The sequence below is a fragment of the Lissotriton helveticus genome, chromosome 4_1 (genome assembly GCF_964261635.1).
Source record: "Lissotriton helveticus chromosome 4_1, aLisHel1.1, whole genome shotgun sequence".
NCBI lineage: Eukaryota > Metazoa > Chordata > Amphibia > Caudata > Salamandridae > Lissotriton > Lissotriton helveticus.
Window position 1 is genome coordinate 1,829,998,639 of NC_136063.1, and position 18,899 is coordinate 1,830,017,537.

The following is an 18,899-nucleotide window of genomic DNA, read 5'->3' on the forward strand; positions in this document are numbered from 1 at the left end:
AGAATGAGTGATCATCATGATATCAGCTGTGCGCCTGGATTGGAGTGAAGTACTGCTCCATATCTGATGTTGTAAATTACCGACGTGAAAAGGGGCTGTTCACGCACTCCAGGGAGCACGCACACAATGCAGAGCTTGGAAAAACGTTGTTAAAAAGGAGTAAACAGTCAAAAAAGGAGTGCATGGCTATCTTTGATGAATGCAATTTGACTTCACTGCCCTACTAGCAAGTCGCATCCACAGAAAAGATTATCTGATAACAAATTAAAAATGGATAGGAGAACACACGTGCGATGCACATCAAAGGAACAGAAAAAACTTGCGAGTGAACATTTGGCTTCAAACAATTTACGGACACGATTTTTGTATTTCTGGAACATTTTCCTTATGTAATATCTTTTAAATGTTGCACATGTCGAGTTGTATGTTATACATAGTTCAATTTCACGAAATGAATTTTTCCATCATTGTTATGGCGCATTAAAATACCTCGACAGACTGGGCGGGGCACAGCATTTTCTACCCGGGGAATCATGAAACTAGAATGGTGTCATATAAAGGACTGATTATACATTTTTAAGTTGAAAGATTCAGGAAGAGTAGAATTATGGGTAGTGTAGGCAGCAGTAATTAAAACAGCTCTAACAACAATGCTGTGATAGGTTACATAGAAGAGGTGGGGCAACTTCATAGGAGTTTAAAACAGTGGGAAATATGGCGTGTCTGTAAATGCCGCCAGAGAGAGGGAATCGCAGTGGCAAGCGAGAACGTGTATTGGAGTTGTGAAGGTATGAGGTGCAATGGACGCAATCTGGGGAATGGCAAGCCTGTAATGGGATGGAGAAAGTAGAGGTAGAGAAGGGTTGAAGACTTGGGTGTATTTTTTTGACAGAATGTTTGGAATCATAGAGTAAACATGCTGGTTAAAGGATTCGGCAGGTTTAAGTACGGGAGCGTTCAGCTCCAGGTTTAGAGAGAGAGAGCGCTGGGCGTAGGTTAACATTACAACACAGAACAATGTTGCCGGTAGGATAATGTAAAGTGTTTATTATAGAGGTTTGAAGTAAAATTGTAACAGTAATGTTTTTTACTTTGTAGTGAACCCCTGAGGAAGGACTTTATACAGTCCGAAATGCATTGGGTAAAATAAGTGCCTACAACCAATGATGTTTTATGTTTCACGGCGTGCCCGGAAAAAGGTCTGGATAGGCATATACGCGGCATGAGATGTTGTTTTAAACATAAGCAAATCACCTGTGTAAAGAATAGAAAATAAAATGGAATGAAGCAAAGTTTGGGATTACAAGGAGTATTCATTGTTAAAAGTGATTAAGTTATTTTTTGATAAAAACGAATGATCATCACGATATCAGCTGTGCGCCTGGATTGGAGTGAAGTACTGCTCCATATCTAATGTCATTGAATTGCCATTAGTTGTTGATAAAGAGTTTAACTGTCATTAATTCATGAGAGAAGTTATTCCAAAGAGTAGTCCAGGTAAAGAGTTGAGGAAGGAGCATATATATTAATGATTCAATTTAGAGAGATATTGTAAATGTATTTTATTGATTGCTGTTTTTGTTACTGTGGTCTATTATAGGTGTCACCACACATGCCTCACTTAAGGAGAAAAGCAGACATTAGAAGCAAGAGGCATAGAAGGTGGCAGTCTGTCTTTTATCCAGTCCCCCTTTCCCCCATGCTAGTGTGTTGTTAATTTATTATAAGTTTACCCTACGCAGTGGTGGAGTGGGAAATAGCAATCTGGTAATCCTGACAACCACTTAGTAATTCCCTCTCTGAATTAAATTTTTTAAATGGCACTTGCAATTAATATTCCTGCAAATTGCATGCTTGCTATTACAGCTCATTTAAATCTACATGTGCTAGATAATGGGGGTGGAGATGATACCTTTGTGGTTGAAGCCTATGAATCCTATAGATCTTAAGTATTCTATTCATGGGTTACTTTTCCTGCAATTGAAGTAACACATGTTCATGGGTTACTTTTCCTGCAATTGAAGTAACACACGGTCTTATCACAACTACACTGAAGCCGCCTTACCAGGTGCTTAAAGACCATATCAGTAATAAGAAATACCATTAACATTTCAGGAACATCCATTTTTTTTCCAAGGCACCCTACCACATGTACTAAACAACATACGAATACGTCCCCTCAGCAATGAAGGGGCACATGGCCAGATTTAGCTGGCTACACATCTTACCCAACTTTGGACCCACTAAATGTGTGTGAACTGTGCACTCAATATAACAGTCTTGTGAGACTCTGTAGATAATTAACTCAGTATGTTGTGCGAAAAATAACTACTGCCCCAGCATGAGCTGTTCAGGCACAGTTAGCTGTGCTTGCCAATAGTCCTATAACTATTATTGCAATCACAGGTAAGATTCCCACCAGACGGGAGAAAATTCAGTTCTGGACAGCATAATTCAGCTTGAAGCAATGTTTGCACATATGGAAACCCAAGTTAAACATAGAATTCTCACCATGTGCTGGCTGTGCCACATGGGATACAGTCTTTGCTGCAATCTGTACGGTAACTCATGGGACACCTTCTCTGGCAGATTTGCCTGAGGTCCTAAGACAAATACAAAATGAGTATGGGGCAGCCCCTGCCCTAGTTTGGGGGATGAAATTAGTTGGCAGCTTTGCCATAATATCCTTAATTATATTAGCAAATATTAAAGGGGAAGCAGTATCATTGGCAATACGGCAACAGCTTGCACAAGTTGCGGTCACATCCAAGAGCGCAAGCTACCAAAAATGAATGTGGACACCTAGATCTTTAGGTCGAGATAATTGGGGTGCCAGACCAAATAAGCCACAGCTTGGCAAGGATATGTATGAAAAGGACAATACCAAACAAGCACCAAAGACTTCTAAAAAACTATGGGAAAAACAAATAAACTAAAGCAAAACCTAAATGACGGGGAGGATCTCTGCAACCGGAGACCCCTGACCGAAGTTACAATTTACGCACCCGTGATACATCCCTAAAAGATCTAGTGTGTCGAAACACCTAATCGATCTGCATTGGCTCAGGGTGGAAAACCGCATTAGGTTCAAAGCCCTGAGCTACATGTTCAAGATTAAATCTGGCACCGCACCAAAGTACCTTCTATCCCTTGCAACCCCCTACCTTCCAGCTAGAGAACTGCGCTCCCAGACCTCGGCACTTTTTGCAACCCCGAGATTCAGACTAGCGAGAATGGGAGGGAGATCTTTCTCGGTACTCGGGCCCACGCTCTGGAACAAGCTTCCGCCTCACATCCGCAAGGAAGATAACTATGCCAGATTTAGAAAGAACCTAAAGACCTGGCTCTTCCACAAATAAAAATCCTTTCATTCATCAATTTTCTCATGCTTTGTCTGATCTGTCATCGGCGCCGGGAAACCCTTTCTGGGTAGCTGTGCGCCTTACAAATGGAAAAAATAAAATAATAATAAATACACTAAAACAGCCTGATAGGTATCGGTAGACTGGTACATGTCCTTCTCATTCCTTTCAGGACTCATCAGACAAACGATATGAGGGTGGCGATCAGAGTGCGGACAGGAAGGGTACGTGAAACCGTAAAAGAACTCGTATCGCTTGTCTGATGTATTCATAAAATAGGAAGAGAAACGTACACAACAAAAATCTGAATACTAGAAGAAAAGGGTTCCAGGAATATTGCCAAATTATGCCATACACATTGAGAACTCTCCTCCTGAACAAATAGGGAAGTGACTCTGCTAGACAGCACAGCAGAGGTCATAATAGTTTGCCAGGATCTTCACGAGTTTCTGGATGCGAAAGCAACTGCTGACTTTTTAGAAGTTGAAACCCCAGACCAACCCGTCAACCCTCTGGACAGACTTTAAATTAAACATACAAATTGGGGGTGACATAATGTGGAACATTAGGGAAATTTTCTGGGAAAATATAACATTAAGTTATGACATTCTCCTAGCGTAAGTTGACTGGCCCCTGGAGTTTGTAAGAACAACCCCACGAGGAGAAGAGGTACTATTACTGCCCTTCTCTGCGCTTGTCCCCAAAGATGTTAATCAAGCCTGTGCCACAGAATCGGCTATTGCACAAGCCGTGATATTATACCGCAACCTTGTAGGCTGGGATAAGGACTCGCCTTATCATGCTATACCCAAAAGGTCTAGCCTGCAATTGCAACCACAATACCATATTAAACATGAAGCGGAAGCTCCAGTGAGAGAAATCCCCTCACAGTTAGAGTACTAGGGAATTGCTGAACCCTGTGTAAACTATATCACTTTTATCGTATAGTCTTAGACTATTGACATTTAAACAATCATACACGCAGATTTGCATTTAAAAATTCACACAGTACATCTCCAATGAACAGTATAGTCCGCAAAAAATGCAAAGCAACCTTGCATATTTCCAAGCAGCTTCTTCTGCCAAAACATAGCACCTGAAAGGAGAGATTTGACTGCATTCTCTTCCCTCGGCTCTCAACGCTGCTTTTGCCAGCTCCCTTGTGGGTATAAGAACAGTCCTGGATTGTTTGCTGCCCGTGTAATGTCAATTCTACATGATACTGACCCTGAAGCATTGTCTTACATTGATGACATATGTATAAAAGATGATGACTTAAACACACACCTAGCTAGAGTAGATTACATTGTATTGGGATTTGCTAAACATGGCTACAAATTTAATTTAAAAACCCCAAATTGCCTTTCTCAGTACAAATTTAATTTAAAAACCCCAAATTGCCTTTCTCAGTATCCTCTGTTTGGAATACAAGTTATCAAGTGCGAGTAAGAGCCTTTTGCCACATTTCCTGGAGAAATGTGCTCTCCTACAACCACCCAACACACTTAAAAAAAATTGCAATCCCTGTTAGGATTCTTTAACTTTGGCAGAACTTACATACCATATTATGCACAACACATAAAACTTTTGTATGATGTGTACAATTTAATGTGCCCAGATTTTTCAAACACACATTGAACATCAGAACTTACATCAGATCAAGGTCTGGATGTGGTGTGTAAGCCGCAAGGACTGGCCAAGTGGCTCCATCTCTCTTACTTTGTCTTTTGTGTGGGGGAGGGCGCCTTTAAACCAGTTTATGTGCTCCTGGAAGGTGAGCAGAACTTCAATGTCCTCAAATGGACAGTATTCAATTCAATTCAATTCAAAGATAGCTTTATTCGATTTTTGGCAATAAAAAACCATAAAAGCACGTTTTCATTACAGAACAATATTAGAAAAAAGGTAAAAAACACAGTTTTGATAGTTTAAAAAGGGAAAGATAATTACAGTAAAATTTACATTAGACTAGTAATGTCAATCAGTTCATCAGTTCATAGACGCTCTACACTTTACTGCATATTTCAGGAACATAGCCACTGCAGCCACTGTGATTTCATCCTGAAGCATGTATAGTTTCAGTAAGGCTGGTCTGCATTGTCTTAAGCCCCATAATTTTAACAGTGGGAGTAGATGTTTCTTTCTTCCCCATTCATAATATTTGCAAAATAGAATAACATGGATATTTGATTGTTTGGAAATGTTGTCACATGGACAGTTCATCAGGTCGGCAGACCAGTCATTTATAATCGGAAATGTTAACAATCGATAAAAACAATCAGTCCTCATCCTGGTTATCAATAATCTCGTGTAGACAGAATATTTGGGGGACAAGTAAAGCGGGATACCTGTACCATGCAACAAAAGGTGATGATGAACAATCGTTGGTTTGTTGCCCTCTAAATAAGAGCGTCTATCTTCAAGCAGGCCTAAACAACATGCCTTAAGATCCTTTTTCGAAATTGAAGAACATGAAATAGGATTTTCATACAAGTCAGAAAGCCCTAATGAAGTTAAAAAAAATGTGATATAAAAAAGCCAAGGTATTTTCCGTGAGGCTGCTAAGGCCATACAGTCAGTGATCACATCTTTACTAAAATCTGTTTTATTTGATGTCCATATTTTATGCCACAACAATATTGGGCTAGACTTAATTATATCTGTAATGTGGGCCCGGGCAAGCTCATTATGACAGACAGTGGTAGAGATGGATCGCGGTACTGCTAGAAAGTATCTGAGGAAGGCGTTCTCGTTGATTTGTATCTCACGACAGTCCGCCATACCCCAGATACCTGCACCATACGTTGCTGTAGACACGCATTTTGCTACGTAAATATTAAGCAGAATCTGAACCGGCTTTCTGCCTAATTTTTTAGCAAACTTTTTCAGGGCACCGATTTGTCTAATAAAAGCCAAGTTGCGAGTATGAATGGCTGTGTTCCAAGTTCCTTTATTGTTAAAATGAACACCCAAATAGCTAAAAGTTTTCGTTAAGCTTATCTTTGTTGAATTTAAAAAAGTGTTGCAGACTATGTTCTTTTTTGTGCTACAGCACATAGTAAAGGTTTTACCCACATTTATATTGAGTCCTCTCAAACCCATAAATGTGGAAAAACCTGACAACGCTTTCTGGAGACCTAGCTGTGTCCTAGACATGATGACAGCGTCGTCCGCGTATAATAGAATTGGAACTGCCACACCATTAATTTTTGGATAATCAACATCTAGTTTGGCCAAAAAACTCTGCGACACTATTTATATAAAGATTAAAAAGGAACGGGGCGAGGATGCACCCCTGCCTAACGCCTTTTTTATGGGAAAATTGTTAGTGCAATTTCCATTCTTTTCGTAGCGAACCTTGGCCCCTGCTCCACGATATAGTTCCTTTATAAAAGCAAGTATATTTGTATCAACTCCTAAATCTATGAGAGTAGACCAGAGTATGCTATGGTTAAGACAGTCAAAAGCAGAGCTTAAGCCTACAAAGGTCATATATAAGTTGCTTTTCTTAGCCATTAGATATTTGTCTGTAATCAAGGCTAAGTTAAGGCATTGCTCCCCCGTGCCAAGGCCGGAAACATATCCATATTGGAATTTGGAGAGGACATCATTTTCCACGGCCCAGGCTTGTAGTTGATTCAGCAATACTCTTCCGGCTACCTTCATCATGGAGTCCAACAGGGCAATCGGTCTATAACATTTCGGGTCCATTCTCTCACCCTTTTTAAAAATTGGTATTGTTATGGCTTCTTGCCATGTTGTAGGGAAACCTTCCAATGCGTAAGAGTTAAGGACATTTGTAATGATGGGAGCCCATAAATGCATATTGTCTTTGAATATATCAATTGGGATTCCATCGGGTCCTGGAGCTTTGGAGTTTGTACTCTCCAGTATGGCCTGTTCTATTTCTGGATAAGTAAAATGTATGTGGAGCGGAAATGACTCTGTCTGGGTTCTTTGGGGGTCCTTCTCCTGTAAGCTCTTTACTTCAAGGTTATATGGTTCAATCTGCTCATCTAATTTATATAACTCTGTAAAGTAATCTATCCAAACATCCTCAGTGATGGCGATTTCTATAAGGTCGGACGTCCTATCCCTAAAGAAAGGTGCGTTCACTTCCCTCCAAAAGGCCGTATTATCCCTTAAAGTACTTGCTTTTATTAGTGCCTCCCAAGCAGCGTCTTTGAGTTCCCTTTTTCTTTTCTTAATTGCCTGTCTATAAACTAATCGAGCAGTTCTAATTTCTGTTTGGTTGTTAGGTGATTCTTTTAATGTATCTTTGAGTATGTTATGGGCTTTTGAGCATTCTGAATTAAACCAGCCTGAGCTCTTGGCCCTAGATGTTTCTTTTTGTTTTCTGGTTAAATTTTTTCTGATTGTGATTGCAATTTTTTCGGAGGCAGTTTTTATTGCAGGTGGATTTGGAGGATATTCAAGACATGTCAGGAAAAGGTCAGGGTCAGTCATGATCACATTTTTCAGAAATTTTTCTGTGTTTACTTTAGACCATTTTATGGAGTACCCGTTTATAGATGCCAAGGATATTGAATGGCAGTAAAGATTTTCCGTTATACTCCCGGACTGACTCATACTAGGGGCAATATAGAATTTAGCACTAATCGGATAGTGATCGCTCATAACTATGTCTTCTCTCTTAGCTTCTAGAGCATCACCATGATGACTATTTGACATCAGTATAAAATCTATTGTCGTGAGTGACCCCCTTCCATGGAATGTAGGTTGGAAGTCGGTCATAGGCTCAGTTAATTCATTGAAAAAGCCCAGGTCCCATTCATGTAGCAAATTGTTCATGAGGTTTCCAGTAGGTGTATGCTCAAAGTGGGTGGTAAGGTCGCCATTAAGGCTTCTTATATCGCAGACCCTTGTTCCACTATATGGACATATATGACAATTAAAATCTCCCATTATTACAATGCGTCTTTCAAATTTATCCCCTCCCGTTCCCCTCTTCAGAAGTTTTAACAAATGATCTATAAATTCTGGTTGCTCATCCCTCGCTATATTATCATATAAGTTAATTATAAGGAAACTGGCGAGCTCTTTCCCAGTCACTAGGAATGCCTGCAAAGAATATCCAATTTTTTTATTGTTGAGGCTATCTTGAGGCAGATCTATTCTCTCTAATGTAATGTTAGTCCTATTTGAGACATATAGGCAGAGTCCGCCTGAGCATCTACCCTTACTAGTCTGGATGGCTGGGATAAAATTAGTACTGAAACCATCTAAATTAGTAGGTTCCAGGTCCCAGCATTCCTGTAAGGCTATTATATCAAAATTATTTATCAAATTCAAGAAAGTTGGATCATTCGCTTTTTTAGGAAGTCCAGCAATATTCCATGTGACTATAGACATGTTATGACTTGTGTTATATCGATTTGTCTGAGTTGTTCCTGGCTCTGATTTCAGGGGTGTACCTGAGTTCCCTTCAGATGATTCACTGGCACACTGGGCTGTAAGCTTATCTTGAATACCTTCTGGTGTGGGTTTAACAACATCTCTCCTAAAACTAGATATATTATTAGTACATTCGTTAGAGTCATTTATTAATAGATATGCACTAGGAGATATTTGTTGTTTGTACGAAACTTTATTGGGTTCCCCTGTTTTTTTGTTGATTTCCTCTGTTTTATGTTTATCCAGGTGGTAAGTTATATCATTTATTTGAATGTGAGGTTCCCTAGGAACTGTAGGCGGCAGGGAATATATCGATTCATACTCTGGAGATTTTTGAATATATGATGGTCAATCTACTATTTCTAAGGCAGAAAAGCGATTACTGGTTGTTATCCCTCTCCATCCTTCCATATATGGTTGCTCTCTCCTGGGATTCCAAGTATATGGTTCCCAGTCCCTTCTCCTGTTTCGTGTATCTATTTGAGACCAATTCCAATCAGGACATTGGTTCCAATTGGAGGTAGCATCTTGGTCGTAATTATACATTGGAGGATAGAAAAAGGACAGACGATTAGCGTCAATACCTCCCTTTTTCTCCAATGCTGACCATGAGCATATATACCTAACCGTTCCTGGGTCATCAAAATTTATGATAACACAGCCCCCCTGTGTTTTTTTCCTTGTTTCCCCAATCCAGGGGACCCTGCGTACCATAGAAAATCTACTATTACAGTTGTGGGGGAGAGGTCTATTTATACTGAGCCATTGCTGCACTTTGTTCGTTAGGGACCAAGTAGATTCTCTCGAGTTTTCTGGGAGTTCTGGAACCCCCGTGAGAATCACAGTAAAGGGACTTGCCTCTGGGGGGAGATGAATGGGCCTCTTGGGTCTTCCTAACTTTTTGGTGGTATCTCCTCCCTGTTGTGTTGCTGGAGTCTTAGGTGGCAATGACTTTGATTTAGATTTATCTATTTCAGTAGGTGCTCCAGTCTTCCCCTGGGTTAGCTGTGTCGGGCCCTTAGACTCTTTTTCTTTTGCTTGCTGGTTAGTAGGGTTTATGGGATTTTTAGGTGTTAAAATTGGAGCTATGGGTTTCTGTGCGGTGTTATCCTTGTTACCACTCGCTTTCGAGAAAACTAATGTGTTTTGTCTAGTCGGATTATTTGAATGATTTGAATTATTGATCAGCTTAGCTATTTGTTTCTCAATGCTCATCAATGTTCCTTCGATTGGGAGTAGATGCATCTTAATTAGTTCCTCGATGGTAGTCAGCAATTGTTTATTTGAATCAGGATTACTATTTGGGCTTGCGGCCTCCCCCCTTACAGCAACATCCGATACTAAGGATGCTGCGGAGAGATTGTCTATATATGCAGATGAAGAATTTACAGCGTTGTTTCTAGAGGACACTAAATTTATTTTGGTTTTTGGCATGGTGGCGTCTGTGATTTTCCTTTGGTCTAACACCATTTTGTTTAGGGATAGCTCCCTCCCTCTTCCCCTTATCATGCGTATTCGATCGTTCTAGTAGGGTTGGAGACACAGTTTGGGTGGGACTTATCAGCAGAATCGGAGTTTTCTCCAGTTCTTCCAAAATATCTGCATCCAACGAGAGATGTGTAGCAGAGAGATCAACGTTACTTGGGATAGTATGAATGTCAGCACGTGCTTCAAGCAGTAGTGGAGCACTTACCCCTGACTTGATAGGGGTTGTAGCTAGGGCCAATAGGCCCATTGAGGACCTTCGAGCTATAGCGAGATCCTGTGATACTCTTCTTTCTAGGAGAATTATCCCCTGATCGATCGCTTCATTTGCCCTTGTGATAAATTGGTCTATCGGGCCGGTGATCTGTCCCAACCCCTGGGCCGTCTTGCTCCTACTTCCCCTTGTGTTCATATTTAACTAAATGAAGCACTAATTGAGAGCTTAACTGATGGTAATAGCCAAATCACAGGGGGAAGAAGGTACAAGATGTTAGATGGAGGGCCCAGTCCAGTCTTACCCTGTCTTGAACGGGCTTAAACGGGCCCGCCCTTGGCCCGGGCTTCGCCCGGCGTCCCACGAGACGGGTCTGACGCTGATTTTATGCGCCTCCAGGTGCTTCCCGATGACGCGGACCACCGCAAGGGCTGCTGGGAGTTGAGGTCCGCCCCTCGCCGGTCTCCTCTCGGCGGCCCCCGCTCTGGATGGCAGGTGAGCGGTCAGGCGGCGGGAGACAGGCGGGCGGGTCCGTGGGAACTCTGCAGTCAGCAAAGGGATTCAGGGCAGAGATCAGTTGCAGGCAGCAACAACACGGGCAGAGCACGAAAAGGTTCCCCCGCTCAATGGGTCTGACGCTGATTTTATGCGCCTCCTGGCGCTTCCCGATGACGCGGACCACCGCAAGGGCTGCTGGGAGTTGAGGTCCGCCCCTCGCCGGTCTCCTCTCGGCTGCCCCCGCTCTGGATGGCAGGTGAGCGGTCAGGCGGCGGGAGACAGGCGGGCGGGTCCGCGGGAACTCTGCAGTCAGCAAAGGGATTCAGGGCAGAGAACAGCTGCAGGCAACAACAACACGGGCAGAGCACGAAAAGGTTACGAAAAGGTTCCCCAATGGACAGTATTCATCTGGTGTTTCATCTTCAGTGTAAGAATGAAATTTATTTGATTGTGCATCTGATTGTGGGAATTTGGCCCATGAATAGAATACCTCTGTTCTATATGACTCGTGAGCCTCAATCACGAATGTTACTGTCCCACCCTTAGCTGTGACTCCATCGTCAGCTAGTTTTAGAGTAAGGGCAGTTCTAACATTTTCTGACATGTTTATTCTATCTTCCTCTCCTTCCTCCCTAACTGTGCTCGCACAGTGGCGTCTTCGCCAGACATTGTTTTTGAAAGAAGAGATTTCAAGGAAACTTAGATAAGGTTTTATGCACAATAGGAACTGTTTGTCCTACAAGCTTGATAAACCTAAAGCCAATCCATAGGATATACCTACTCCGCTGTGGCGGATAGTTCCCTTCTCACCCCAGATGTCTCTGTGGAAATATGGGTAGGGATCTCTGAGAACAGCACGACTGAAGTACACATATTTGACCATTAAATAAGTACCAAAGCAACGTTGGCTACACCATGTCGTGTAGTTCCTATAAACCTATAAATGGTCTGGGCGTTTAGACAACATACACTGTAGGATTAGTGTCCAGACTGATTCTAGACACCCCCATCAGGTATACTAGCCTGTTTACCAGCTACCTCACAGTGCCACGAGAAACCCCTTTTACAGAGGAGAGAATATTTCTTGGCAACTATCGAACATGACAACCCTGATCCCTCAGGATCGTGGAAACTGTGCAATACTCTTAGCTTAGTCCCTCGTGCTCACTTTGTCTCAGAGAGCTACACAGAATAAACGGTGGGGACCTTTTTTAATAATCCTTTATTGAACTAGCGTCATTCTAGTGTAAAATAGCTGTGTTGAAACAACAATTAGACTGAAACAGATAAAATGATTTGAAGTAATAACCAAGTAAAAGGATGGTAGATTTCTACCATTGTGCTAAAACAATGGATACAGGCAAGTATATAAAATACATGACATTAATAAATGCATACTCCTACGATGCAACCCTAACTAGATGTACCTAAGTGTATCTAGCATGTATGTAGGTGTAAAGCCAATAATCCCTCTAGGATAAAGTCAACCCCATTACCTGAAGTGAGAGACTGTGGGACCCCGTCTTGGTCTCCAGCTGGACACCCCACAAGGAATGTCATACCACTGCGAGCTGGAGTATCTGCATGCAAGAGCCTCAGCGTCTCGCGTCAGTGTGTCAGTATGGAAGTCCTCTTCTATGACTGCCTTAATAAGATATGGTGTTTATGTACCCAAAGTGGTACCCTCAGGGGTTCTACCTTGCTGTGTCATGTCAGATTTAGAATGACGGAAGGAATGACCCTTATTCATAGTTATTATGCAGGAGATGGTAGTCCTGCTGAGTTTCCAAGAATCTTCATGCATAATGGATAAGGCTAGTTTTCAGGGAAAACCCTACGACCTGTAAGCAGTATCGTAACTAGGCTAAAGGTCAGTCCCAAGAACCGTTATGTAGTGTAATGGTAGGGGAGAATATATGCGAAAGGTTAGGTGACTACCTGAGCCTATATTGGGGTACCTATATGAAACCGAAATACAACTCCACTCCACCAAAACCTCTACGCCACTCCACTCTGGTATACACCACTCCACTCTATGCTACTCCACTTTGACACTCCACTCTGACACTCTACAATACTGTTCTCCCCTGACACTCCACAACACTCTCCGACAATACTCTACGCCACTCGATGACCATCCAATTCACGCTACTCCATAACACTCCACGCCACCCCCCTCTCCTGTACCCTGCTAACATTTAGCCATGCTGAACAGCAATTACACTGGTGTACAATATGGCTAAAACATATTGGCTAAGCCAATAGCTCCAGCATAGGCAAGACATACTGGCTTTGCCAATGCTTGTTTTCAAGAGCATGTGTTTGAGATTTTGGAAAGAAGCAGGTAAAGTTTGATGTATGTACATTTAAAGAAGAAAGAAGATGCTCACGATGAAAAGTTACGAGTACAAATAAGTAAAGTTTCCCTATTTTTCTGGGTTCTGTTAAAAACAGAAGGCATATATGAATGCACAATGATGCAGGGAAACAACAAAAGAAATAAACGTCACGTAAAAGCACACGTATGTAAAAAAGAATAGGATTATTTGTGAGGACAAAGAGGAACCACGTTATGAGAAACAAACACAAAAGTGAATACACAGATATTGCCAAAAGATATAAACACCTGGGTAATAATAGGATAACATAAAATAGAAGATAATTAGTTCAAATGCCTGTAAGCGCTAGTAAAACCGAAAATGATGGACACTTTACAAGAGAAGCTTTTTCTGAACCTTCTCTCTTACACTTTTGAATATTATCAGCCAAGTGCTCCTGTATTGCAGATATCGGACTGCAATACTGAAAAAGGTTGGATGGCTTCCTGTGAAACTTCCCAGATCTTAAACCTTGCATCACTTTTTTTAATTTAATTTGCTTGAAGAAACAGTGTGTAAAAAAAGTAAACCCCCAAATCAAGTGTGATTCTGACTCCTCAATGGTAAGATTTGTTGGCCCTTTCAAGCAGGTTTGACTTGAAAATGCCAATTTGAGCACTGAGAAAAGCTTGCCAAAAGCACGCTCTGAATATATATTTAATGAGAGGAAGACAGTGTGTCAGAATGACAGAGGCCCACATGTTTTTTTGAATATTATGTGCGGAATCTTCAGTTGGAGTGAGCATGGAGAAAAGCTTTGAAAACTAACCTCAATTTACAGCTAAAAATGCTCTATATTGTTAACTTTGCTTTTACGATTTCTTTGTTAGCAAGAAGATGACAACATTATCCCAAGTACGAGCTGGGAAGATCAAATCTTGGAAACGGAACATACAATATCTTTAAATGTGAAGAATAAAACAGTTCAGAACATAGAAGTTGTCTGTTATGCAAGGTAAGCAATGATGAAGCAAGAGCAAGGAAATTAAAATGTTTTCAATAAGGTAATTTAACTTTATACAAATCATGTTGCTTTTGCAGCATTAATACATTTCTTATAAAATTGTAATTCGAAAAGTGTATTAATATGTGCCCATAGTACTGAATTTGTTTTTAACTGATAGATGTCAGTATAGAAAAATCTATTTAGATTCGAGCTTTACATGTTATTGTTGTATTTTGGGGTGGGGTTGAAACTACTTTACATCTTATTTCAGGACAATTTAACAGCACTTGTGACCTTAGTTTTCTTTTTTATTTAATACATTTGGACAAGCAATATAGAATGACGTATTTTATTTAGTAGAAAAATAGCTACATTGCCTCTAAAATGTACACACATTGAATTAAAGATGCATGTTAGAAATCAAAAATACCGAACTCTATTAGCCACATTTTAGGACAGAAACTCCGATATTCAGTAACATTGTGAGATAAGCAACCTCAAAAATTCCAGATATAATAAATGCAGGTCCAATATCAATTGATGATAAAAGTGAATGGTGTTTATCAGCTGTTTGAGCTAGAAACAAAGGTACGTTTTGTTAAATTATGTCACATAAAATGTTTAGAAAGGGTGACTGTGATTCCAAAAACTAAATGCTAAATTATATTTTATATAACTGCAGAGCTGAAAATGCCATCCCCGCAGAGCCGCACTAGACACTGGTGGGACTCCAAGTCCCAGGGTGCCCTGCGATCTAATTCAGCTGCCACACGTGTGGGGGAGGAGCTCTGCGCGCGCTCAAAAGCGCTGCTATCTTTCCCGTGGGGTGGGACTCGGGAAGCTGCTTTCCTGCAGGTTGGGGACAGTCCTTGGCACTAGCAACACCCTGGTGGGAATCTCTTCCCAGGGTGCAACAGCCTGTTTTTGACCTCGCTGCAGAGCTGAAATTGTCATCCCTGCAGAGGTGCAATAGACCCTGATGAGACTCCATGTCCCAGGGTGCCCTGCGATCTAATTCAGCTGCCACAGGTGTTGGGGTGGAGCTCCACACGTGCTCAAAAGCGCTGCTATCTTTCCCGTGGCGCAGGTCACGCCAGGGCAAAGCCCAGGCCCGTCCTTGCCAGGAAGAGGCAGGGCAGCCCCCCTCCGCCCCCTTGATTTCAACCTTCGACGCAGACCAAAGGTAATATTTCCTTTGTTGCACCGAGGCCTTCCAGCTTGCCTGTCACTAAATATCCTGCAGTCGCTGTTAACTGGTCATCATGCAGAGGAGTTTAAAGAACTGTGCTTGAGGAAGAACATACGCTCCGGAGTATATGGCAGTGCCGTACCCCATATTTCAGCGCAGGACCAGTTCGACAAGCACTTTCCCACGGCAAGTAGACTGGGTCCTCCTTGGCGCCCCCTTTACCATCATTAACATCAATTGTTGCATGACTGTGGTTGCTCGACCCCACTCACTGTGATCACAAGGGGTGTAGACTAATGGTTACCTTTACTTGCGGGTCTAACAAATTTTCCCCGGCCATTTACTAATTATATTGCTTATAGCTAGGCTTGTGTGCTTGTTTATTGCTCATTGGACTGTCTGACTTGTATAAAGGGCGGTTACATTGTGGATTCTTCCTAAGTTGAATAATGGGGAAATGTACTTATGTCACTAAACGGTCCCGGGACCAACTAAACCATTCCTCCCCGCCCCTCCCAACCTCTATTGACAGAATGCTACAAAGGGCTGTAGGCACTGTCACAACAGAAATAGAATGTACTGAAAGGCGTCTGTCAATATCTCCAGATCTTTCCTTTCCACTAATAGTTTAGCCTACTCCTAACATTACCCCCGCAGTCCCCTCATCTCCTAGAAATGTCCCCCCCCTCCCACCGCCCTCCCCCCCTCCCACCGCCCTCCCCCCCTCCCCCCAACAAGTAAATGCATCGACAATTGTAACTAGAAAGGGAGATGCTGGTGCAGCTACTCGCGAGAATGGAAAACGTAAGCAAGCAAGTGGGGGGGGGGGGCACCTAAAAGCAAGAAAGCGAAAGGGGGCCCAAGGCAAATGCAGAACATATACGCCCAAGTCAAATCCAACAACAGAATCCACTGTTAATACTGGTACAGACTTAAACTATCCATCCTTAGCTCAGACCCCACTGGTAGACCTGCTGACCCAAATCAGAGCTATTGAGTCCTTCATGGGAATCGGGATCCAGGCCATCTGACAGCTGAATTTCTTACTGTAAAAGATGAGTATAAATTAGAATCCTTCCTGGATGATATTCTACCTTTCCCAGCAATAAAACTATACCTTCAGTTTAGAGTTAGTACCCTTCCAATGCGGCCTTATCTTGCAAATGGTATGGAACTGCCCAACGTGGGTGCCCAGCCTGTAACCATCAGGAGGAGTCAGAGCTGCATGTTTTATTTTTCTGCCCAGGCTACAAATCTGCAAGGCAGTGTTGGCTTATACGGTTGTGCAGGAACTTGGGATTTGTGCACTGCTGGGAGGCACTTAGAATTCTGAAGTTTGATACCTCCAAGCCCATCGTCTTTCTGTCTCCCGATTTTTAAATTCAATATGGCGCAGGCGCTGGGCTTTCAGAGAAAAAAGAATATATATAATAATAACCACACCAGTTGCTAATGCATAGACTGTTTTTACTCCTTAAACCAAGAAGAGAGAAGAACTTGTTCTAATCTTTTTATTGTTCTAGGCTGTTATCCATGAAGACAATTATTTTTAACTTGGACACTTTATGTGTAATCCTCTGTATGTATACTTTTATCTGTACTGATTTTATTGGATTCGCTGTGTACTGTTTGGTCTCTACAATCGATCCGTTCTGTACTGGACCCACGTTGTGCTTTTCTTTTCTTGCCAATAATGCACTTGCAGTTTTCTGAGCCTACTAGCCTTGCCTATAGGCCTGTGCAGCTAAATTTCTTTGGCACGCATAGATGTTGCACATTGACTTTTATATGATCGTTGGATGTGTTTTTAATTTTATATTGTCAGGATTTTGATTGTATTGCACACATACTTTTATGGTCGCAATGAACGAAATAAAGGTTTTTGGAACTGGGAACTGGATTCTAATAACACCATAATTGGGATTTCTGGCTTTCAGTAACTAGCATGTGCAATGCATTAGGTCTCATATTTGTGAGAGTTTAAGCTATTGGTATTATAAATGACAATGCCATTTATTTATATAGTTTGATAATTAACACATAAATAAAAGGCATTGTCATGTCTAATGCCAATACCTCAAACTCTTGTAAATGCGAGACCTATGCAAGGAAGCGGCTGCCATTGTCCCAGGCTGCCTAGAAAGTGACAGCACACATGGCATGCTGAATGTTGCAGGAAAGCATGTCTTGCTTGCAGTAGGAGAAACTACTTAAAGAAAATAGTGACTACAGACTAAAAAAGACTCACCATGTAAAAACCGAAGTAAAAGGGCCAGTCCTCATGGGAGGTTACGAATGAAGACAAAGCGGTACTAAGGAGGGAATAACAAGCCTATTAACGAATCAGAAGCCAACATTTACGAATGACAATGGCACAAGCCAATGACAAATGTGGGAGGGGCTTCTATTCCATACTCTAAAACAGCATGGCTCTCAGAGCAGCGCATGCACTGCCCAATCTCGACCTAAAAATTACTATAATTCATAAAACTGCACTGAAGGGAATATTTGGTTTTCAGAAGGAACTGGAAAATAATGGATTTTGCTGTGCACTTACTACTTTGGTGCCATTTGGTCTCAAAGCAGTGAAAGTGCAGCCACCACCTCGAAGCACGGTTCTGTGGTGGATGCTCCTGCTATGACCCATTTTGGCCTTGTTAAGCCACTTGATATGCTGTTATGATCATCCACAAGGTGCCAGTACCGACACCCACTCCCGTGTTTGCAGCATGGCTCTTCTTGTATGGCTTTGGCTCACTGTTTGCTGCATTTTGCTGTGCAGTGGCCAGAAGATTCTCAACTGAACTCCAAGTTGGGTTGTTGTCCCGGGCACATGGCACTAACATGTTGTCATCCTCCTTCACTGGGAGAGGAACGCAGCTTTGCTTTCTGTAGGCTCCGGCATCAGGATTGTGGCAACAAAGAGCAGTGCTTCAGATGCCTGCTGAATCGAAGTCCTCTCATAAAGTGCTGTATCCAACATTCTTATACTTAGTTTTACATTATGATGATTTCAGTACCCTTATGCAGACCAAGAAGGAGTCCATGCAATGGTTTTACTTAAACTCTGCTGCCTACATTGTATACAATATCCTCAAAAATCTGTGAGTTACTATATGAGCCTTCCATAGTACATCGGAGTAACATAAATAGGCAGTCACTGCACTGTTTCCTAGTATGTGATTCAGACAGCTAAAGTTATCCTAAGACGAAGAAGAGAAAAAAAGGCATTGGGATCATCCACGCTATTAATAACACAAAGATAAAAGTGCCTAGAGCCGCCCGCATACATGCCTGGCAAGTGCACATTTATCTCCCTGCCTTCTCTTAGTACTTTGAGAAAACAAACAGGTCAGTGGAACACTGTCTTACAAGTACAAAGTGCCAAGCCCACACCGGAATATATATCTCA

The 18,899-nt window shown here is 41.9% G+C and overlaps 1 protein-coding gene across 2 annotated transcripts in view; it reads left to right on the plus strand.

Annotated features, from left to right (window-relative positions):
* Nucleotides 1-18,899, plus strand: part of CHM (CHM Rab escort protein) — a 732,389-nt gene that overhangs the window by 212,888 nt on the left and 500,602 nt on the right. For both annotated transcript variants that reach the window (XM_078688468.1, XM_078688469.1), the window contains exon 4: nucleotides 14,183-14,307. In XM_078688468.1, the coding sequence (XP_078544594.1) occupies nucleotides 14,183-14,307 (125 nt within the window). The remainder of the gene's footprint in view (nucleotides 1-14,182; nucleotides 14,308-18,899) is intronic.